The 8,768-nt window shown below is 40.0% G+C and overlaps 1 protein-coding gene across 1 annotated transcript in view; it reads right to left on the reverse strand.

Annotated features, from left to right (window-relative positions):
- RELN (reelin) overlaps positions 1-8,561 on the reverse strand; it is a 496,978-nt gene extending 488,417 nt beyond the window's left edge. The window contains 1 exon segment of the mRNA XM_033088143.1: positions 8,057-8,561. Coding sequence (XP_032944034.1) covers positions 8,057-8,282 — 226 coding nt within the window. The 5' untranslated portion in view covers positions 8,283-8,561.
- Between the last annotated feature and the right edge of the window lie 207 nt (positions 8,562-8,768).

Below are 8,768 nucleotides of genomic sequence, written 5' to 3' on the forward strand. Positions count from 1 at the left end.
AAAAATCAATCTCTCTTAGCTCTAACAGGGCTGAAATAGTTTTGTATTTTTAAATTATTTTACATGGGGTTGTAGAAATATATATTATGGGTTTTGACAAAATATTAAACTGAGGTTGCTATTTACTTATCTTGACATCTTTCCTAGACTACCACCTAAACACACAAAATTTGTGTGTTTTTATGACCACTACCTAAGGAATACTCAATTTAGGAAGAGGAAGGTTTGACTTAGGAACTGGCTGGTTAATAACAGTTTTGGTGGGACTAGAACCATACAAATTCTTTCTATACTAGGCAAGTCATATATTTATTTTAGCTGGAAAGCATTTTCTGATCATAAATATTTGGTGATGAGTCTTCGTTTTTCTTTTTAATTTGGGGACCCTTCTCAATAATTTGGAATTTCCCTTGAAATGTGCCACATATTAAGAAGGCACAAAGTAAACAGGCATGAGTGAGTAGCTCCTATCTGTACATACGATGCTTCAAATATCCTTATCTAATGCTGGGTGATTGTACCAGATGATAATGAGTTCCTAACGAGCGTCTACCATGTACCAGGTGCTTTATACACATTACCTTCCTTAATAAATTACAACCCTGAAATATAGCCATTACTATTCCTACATGAGAAATGAGACAAGCAAGGCTTGGAGAAGACAGGTAACTTGCTGAAGGCACACAAGTAAAAGCGGCAGAGACCAGATCCACACAGTCTCTGTGCTGCCAGAGCCTGAACTCTTTCCACTACATCACTGTTCCTCCCTGGATTTCTCTTTTCCGTGTAATAGGTCTGAGCTCTCAGCCGAGGAGTCTTTGAATTTTTGAGCTGGAATAGACGTTCGAGTTCACATGGTACAAAACAATGAAATAGATCTCGTTCAGGAAAGATGGCAGGACTTAGCCCAGAGCCACACACTTCCCTTCCTGACTCCCAATCAAGTGTTTGCCTTATTCCAATGGCCCCACCCCCTTTTTGACTTCTGCTGAGTGCCAGCCACCTAAAAAGGTAGCATCCCTGTTTCATAGCTAAGCACCTGCAATTGTGAGCCTTGGCAAAGAGACCGGCAAGTCAATGAAATGACTTGAGGTGACGGACGTGATGATAGGGATGGTCCTTCACCAATTTACTGGCAGATGGAAGAGTCTCTATATATTCAAACATTTAAGACATCTCCAACTGAGCTGCCTTTTAGGCTCAAGCTAATTCAATGTGCAGTTTTTCTAATTCCTACAACTCTCCCACATGGCGCATGTGTGTTGCTCTGCACAGACTCCAGCATCTGTAGTTTGACCACACAACTGACAGTGGGGAAAGTAGCTAACTCAGAATTAAACAGCTACAGGCTGGACGGTTCTTCTGAGAGATTTTACAGTGTAGGAGGAAGAGCCCATTATTAGGAATAATTAACCCATAAATTTTGAAAAGGGCAAGTGCATGTCACAGAAAGATAATGTTAAATTTTTAACAGCAACACTTCTATTACTGCAAATATGCAATGAGTACAATAATTAATATAAATGTACCGATATTTTTCAGAGGAGAGACATGGAGTAGAGATGGTGATAGGAAATCTGAAAGGAAGAAATAAAAAGAACTAGAAAGAGCAAAGAAATAGAGCTGTAAAGCAGAAAAGAGGAAGGACAAGAAGAAGAAAAGCAAGGACCTGTGACGTGGTGAAAGGCAGCAAAAACAGGAAGACGATGAAAAAATTGAGGAGGAGGAAGAGAGAGACCAAGGGAGAAAGCAGGTGAGGTACAGAAGGAAAGAGAGAGGGGCAGAGAGAGATGATTCTGAGGTGAGTGTAGCAGTTTTTGGTAAACTACTATCACTCCTTCTCCAAGTCACTTGGCATGAGGGCACCACGTACATGAATAACCAGTGCTACACGAAACACACGTGAGCACTCTTATAGTTTCAACGAATCCTCTAATCAATAAAATTTAATTTATTTTGCTTTCAAAATAACGTTTTCTATTCCTAAGGAAAGCTAATTCAGCATTAAAAGATAACCTGGGTTTTCAATGTTGACTCTGGAATCTCAGACTTCCTAGAGCTATCTCTTTGTGGCATTCTAAAAATTACATTAGCTTTGTTTTTTGAGTGATTAGAGCTGCCTTAAACCACAAACCAAAATTTGTACGTGCGTACTGACCCTTCTGCACAACCAAAATTTAGTTGCTATAACTGGTTCCTACAGGGGATCAAAAAAAGAAGGAAAAAATATATAGCTTTAGAGAATCACACATTTCAGAAATAATTGGTTAACCCATAAGCACAGCATTCAACCCTTCAAAAGCTCTGCCTTCAATAAGATGGGCATGGCACGTGACCACAGTGAAAATTTCTCTCTGAGCTACACAACTAACACCAAACTGAGATCACTTCAGGAGAAATTTCCTGAGAGCCAAGAGTAATTTAAAAATAAACAAATAAAACAAAAAACACCATTCCTGTGTTTGACCAGTCATTAAGGAATCTTCATATTTGAAAATTGAATTCCAATTTCTGGAAATGTGTTTTTAATACTTCTTTGCTTAAGGTTGATGAGATTGAAATTACACACTTCAGTTTTATTATAAATGACGCTAAAATCAGTGGGGTGGGGGGATGGATTAATCACCCAAATGTTTCTTAAACCCAAAATATTTAGGTAAATGCATTTCGCTTTTTATATGTGTGTTATGTCATTACTAAGACACAGCTTAAACCACCTCTCGGCTCACAGTGAACCTGCTGATTCCAAACGCATACATTCTGCCTTCCTTCTTTTCCTGACAGAGTGCAGAGCCAACCATTTGTTCTATTTCTGTATGCATAAAGAACTTTAAATTAAAAGAGAACTTTGTATTTTTGTGTGAGAATATAGACAAGGTTTTTTTTTAGATGCCAATGTTCAGAAAGTACCAGTCACTCAACTTGTTTTTCAAAAGTAAAGGCTATTTTGAAATAAAGGGGTCAGTGCATCAGCAATTATTTGTGAAGATTAAAGACATAATAAGTGTCAAATCAGCATCTGAAATAATCAGAAGAACAATTACAGCTTAATATGCAACATATCCTAAATAATTGATAAAGTAAGGTTCTCAGATTATTCTATAAAGTTGACCAGTTCCAGAGAGGAAAAAAATAATCAAAAATAGAGATTTTAGATATTTTCTTTTGAATGAAACTAATTTATGAATATAATTGGAAGTCAATAGTATGGACTTGAAAATCTTGTTAAAATACCTATCATTTACCTTTTAAATATGAAAAGAAAAATGTATGTGAATAAGATAGTTCTGTAAAAAATATTACAAATGATACAATTTTCTCATTTTACTTTTAAGATATTTAATGAAAATAAAATAAGTTTAAAGATTCATAAAAACTGGAGTGAAATATTCTAATTAAATAATTTCTAGTAATGTAGTGCTGTGAATGAAATAAGAATATCTGCCTAAATGAGATGTTTTCAATTATAACTCTAAAGATCTGATTTTTTAAAATTTTTTTTTTAGCTTATGGTTGGAAATTCACACAGGGAATATAAATTAAAGCAACAATTATACCAAGCAATTTGCACTACATCAGTAAAAGGTTTGAAATAAATGTAGAAAGTGAGATGAAATATATGACAAATGGAGCAAAATGCTTTAAAATGCTCAATTTTCAGTCATATACAAGAAGGACACAGCTGCACTTCACTTATAAATTGCATCTGACAAATGATTCTGAGAGTTTAAATATGCTGATCCCAGAATCTGAGACATATAAAGGATAAACAACCATACACCTGATCAACAACACAGTTACCTTAGCAATAGCAGATTAATTCAAATAATAAAATCACTCCTTTGAACAGAATTTAATCTGGAGTATATTACCAAAAATTATGTCTGACATGTATACCATTCCTGTACTAGGAGGTCATTATATTGCATTGCCATTGAATAGCGATTTTAAAATAACAACCAGTTGATTCCAGAACACAACTATGTGTAATAGTAATACTGGCAATTGTTACAACACAGTGCCCTAAATACTGCATCCTGATTATAACCTTTTTTAGGTAAATGTTCAATTTTAGCAGTAGGAACTGATTTTTCCCACCCACCCCACAATAAAAAATGGAACGGAAATGTAGCATGAAAGAACTACCAATAGTGAGATGGGATTTACAGAATACCAAAAAAAAAAAAAAAAAAAAAAAAATCCCCTTTTAAAAGCATCATGCCCTATCACCAATTCATTTCTGCCGAAGGCAGAATTGTTTTCTCTCAATCATTTCAGAGCATATTTTGCACTGTAACAGAACATTTCCCCATCTTATGACACCATAATAACAGAGATTCTTTTCACCTGAAATTTATATAATGTTATTAACAAACGTTACCTCAATAAAATTGTTTTTTTTTAATTCAGATAAATTGTCTCAGAAAGCTCAAGCACTTTAGGAAGACTCATATACCTATGCTTGGCTTTCACAGATAATGTTTTTTCTCATGTCTGACCTCTCCTTCTAATGGCCACTGAGTAAAGCCAATCTTGTGAATACATGGGTCCTTCATGACATGATTTCAGCTGTATCTAAAGTCTTTCTATCCCCAACTATATTATCTGCCTGCTCAGTGATGCCAAAATTCTTTTAAACAAAAAGGGGAAAACATCTTCCACAGTTGTAATTAAGACTGTGGGAGAACTGAATGTTGACAAATATTTGTACATTCACTATAAATCGAATAGGGAAGGGCGTTGCAAACAAAAAAATGGTAGGTAGATACCTGAGAGGTAGGGATGAAAAGGAGGGATTATCATGGGAAAGGAAAGGTAGACATCAACTCAACCTTTGCTTGCACACAGTATGGTCCTGGTCCCTAGAAGGAGCAGGGAATCTCCAGGCATTGCTAGGAAAGAGAAATGGCTACCTGACTGGGCCATCTAGATTTCCATTTCCTATTTCCCATCATTTGCAACTTTCTACCAAAAAAAAAAAAAAATTCCATGTTTGGGCCTGGAAACCATGGAGCAGAAATTGACCATATTTTGGGATTTGTGCAAGAAAAAGGAAATTCTAGCAAAAAGTTCTGACCCTGAGATCTTTCTTCCTAATTCAACGGGATGTAGATGAGACCTTCTGCTGTGCTTCTGCGCTGTGGAGTACTCATGCAAAGACACCAGAGTTCACTGTGACTAACAATGCCATCTCAGGAAAGTCAGTCACAGACAACAGAGTTTAAGAGATATAAGAAGATGACAACAGCGATACCACGGGACACCCCTTAATTAAGAGATAAGAACTAGTAGAAGTAATCATGCACTGTTTACAGAGTTGCCAAAACTGCAAATAGGTGGATATACTACTTAACACTGGAAATGTGACAATTCTGTTAGACACACAGGCTTCAAATTCTTTCGTATTATATTTTTGGTTTTGTTTTTTTCCAAAAGATTTTCAACAGAAATCTTTAAATAAATATGACACATACAGAGAACCATCATTTTGAGCCACCAGACTGACATTTGCCTCTCCATTTCACATTCCAAGCTCTGTCACACAGCATGAGTCTCAGAGGGTAGCTGACAGTCTCATTTACAGTAATGTTCTGTGTTAGGTGCGGTTGTACATACGCACCTCTCTCAATGCATTCTTTTAGGTAAAAAAGTGACAACCATCAGCTGTACCCAAATACCACTCCTTCAAATGATGAATTCAATGTAAATCATAGCTAAGACTTGTTTTTCTCTGACATACTACATTTTAAAGATTCAGAAGCTTAGAAATAAAGTCTCAGCTAATATTTTACAGGTCTCTTAGCTTTAAAAATTTTTGGCTGAATGACCTTCTATTTTGTTCCCGTATAAAATGAGTCAATCACAAATGTATATTAGGGTTAAGTTTTCCTATCAGCAGATCAATTCTTAAAAGACACTGCATAAATAACTTTTAACATGAATTTTCAAAAGTCTAGGAACAAGAGATACATGTAAGCATTGTTTCATTTTTAAACATTTCTTCTACCTGTAGAACACTTTACAGGGAAAAACTCTCCCTTACTAAAGGCCTATAGCTACAGCCAGTGTCAAAATATAAATATTGATAAAACAGGGTAACAGGAATCTTAAATCTGACACTAACTATTCTCAAACCTTACAACCTAGAAGGTTATAATCTATAAACACTATGATCTTCTTAAACTTACATAATAAAATTTCTCTACCTTTTCCAGTAGTGGAAAAGAGGTAGACATCGAGACTTCCCCCACCCAATGTCCAACTGGAAGTATTACACTCTATTCTTCCTCTACATCATCCATTCCTTTTCAGACTTACGGATGTGATTATGGTCAGTCTTAGGTTGACTTACATTTGCTAACTTTATCGCAAAACCAAATACTGTGTCATATTTTGGTATTTTTAAGTTTTCTATGCTGGCAACTTACAAAGGATGTGTAAAACAGAATAAGAAATAAGGCTTTGTTTGTATTGTCACATGGTCTCCCATCACAACTGACAATCATATCTTTTAACCCGGCCTTGGCTCACTGTTACTCTCACTTATAGCTCATAACAGGCAAGCACTTTTGCTAAGGGTCACACCAAGTGACGGGCTCAATCAATCAGTCTTTGGGTTAGGGCTGGGTTGCCATCACATCAGCTGGTCTTTCCACTTAAAAGATTTTCGTGACTCCAGAAAAACACCAGATTTTTCTTGGGAAGAGAATGAAGTCAACCCTTTCATTAAAGAATGGACTAGTTACAAAAAATTAATTTTCCAAAGTCTAAAATTCCACCAAATTAGACTCCTACTTTACAGACAAGGCTGCCACCATGCCACAAGAAAGTTGTAAAAGCACTATTTTAAATATCTAGAAAATATTTATTTAGACTACACATTTTAAAGCACATATCAAAGGCTTTTTTTAATTGAAAACAGATTCTTGTCATTTTTATATGTTTATCTGAAATGCCAGCTGCTCCCTGGATTATCTCCTGCTATGTCAATAATTGTTACTTACAAGAGATCGAAACTATAATATGAGATTACTAGACAACAGTTTCTATTTGATTAGGTCTTAGTATTTTTCCCTTGAAATTCCTATTAAATAGCGCCTGTCACGGCTTAAAAGCTCCATGGAAGTGAAATATTCAGAAGTTCCTTCCAGCAGAAATACAGAAAATAGACAATACCTTTTAATTTTCCCACATATTCGATTTACTAGCTTAAAATACTAAAAGTACAGGCACCACATAAAATTAGACTTCTTGGAGCTAAATTTTACTTCTTCAATAATACTATTTAATTTTGATGAAGGACTCCATAATGATCCTTTTTTTTTTAGAGGTACCTTTAAATCATAAGCAAATAAAAGACAAAGTCATAAACATCACAGAGATCATTCTAAACACAAGCAGCACGTTAAAAGTAAGAGAGGAATCAGAAAAAGACATCAATTACTGACATTTTAAACAACCCTGTAAAAAGAACAGAGAGCTGGAAGCAGCCGCTACCTTTCAGGACGGCTGTCGGACACTGAATAAAATGAGAGGGACCCCTGGCTGCTGAGCAGCGGGAACTTTGCAGCGGGCTGGCTACCGCGCGGGGCGGCCGAGGACCGGGGCTGGTCGATCTGTCACCAGCCCATCTGCAAAGCCCGGTGCCAGCCCCAACCCCACCCGGGGTCCCTTCGGAGGGAACCCGGAGCAGGACAAAGTTCTGGAACCAACTACTACGGTTAAGGAAACAAGATGCGCGGATTCATTCAAAGTGTCACCTGCGCGAACGAGGAGTGAAGGGGAAAGACACTGACCCCCGAGAATTCTCAGGCGTTTCTCACAGGAACTAGCTCTTTACGAGGATATGCGCTAGGGGAGTGTGTGGTGAATAAAACCCAACTCGCGACTCGATTCTCACTAACTTTGTTCTCTGAACATCCCGAGAGCGCAATGTTTAGGGAAGGGTCGTCTTGGTTCTTGTTTCAATGGCCTCTTGGAAGTAGGAAAGGAGAAAGCGCTGCGCTCGCGGGCGCGCCGGGCCGGGCCGCGAGCGCGGAGATGCCGTGGTACCTACCATGGTATTCTTGTCCCGGTACGTAGTAGGTGGGGTTGCCCGCAATGTGCAGGGAAATGAGCACCTCGCCCTGCTCCCCATCCCCTTCCAGCTCCCCGTGGTGGGTGCACAGGAAAAAGAAGGGCGAGAAGCGGGGGTAATAGCCCACCGCCCCGCGCGCCCTCAGCGTCGCCCCCAGCAACAGCGCCAGGAGGAAACTCCGCGCGGCCCAGCAATTGCGCTCCATGCCGCCGCCGCGCCCCCCGAGCGCCGCTCGCTCATTCAGTTTTGGAGACGCCGGGACCGAGGAGCCACGCGGAGGGAAGGCGAGAAGGCGGCGGACAGGAGCAGAGCGGGCTCAGGAGCGGAGTCCCGCCGGGAAGTTCGGCGGGAGCCTGCGGCTCCCAAAGTTTCTTTGGGCCGCGGGAGAGCGGGGCCAGGGCTGCGGATGCCGAGAGCTCGTCGTTCAGCGCGTCGTCCACCGCCTCCGTGCGTCTCCGCCGCCGCTGCCGCCGCCTCTGCGCGACGCCCCTCGGTCAGGCCTGGGAAAGCGCCCGCCCCCCTCCACACCTTCTTAAAGCCCCGGGCGCCGAGTCCCCCCCCACCCCCGCCCCGCCACAGCCACACGTGTCCCAGCCGCTCCTCCGCCCCCGCGCGCCGCCCGGCGCGCGCCCGCCCGTCCCCGCCCTCCCGGGCTCGCTCGCCCACACCTCGCGCGGCGTGGCGCGCACAC

The sequence above is a fragment of the Rhinolophus ferrumequinum genome, chromosome 20 (assembly GCF_004115265.2).
Source record: "Rhinolophus ferrumequinum isolate MPI-CBG mRhiFer1 chromosome 20, mRhiFer1_v1.p, whole genome shotgun sequence".
NCBI lineage: Eukaryota > Metazoa > Chordata > Mammalia > Chiroptera > Rhinolophidae > Rhinolophus > Rhinolophus ferrumequinum.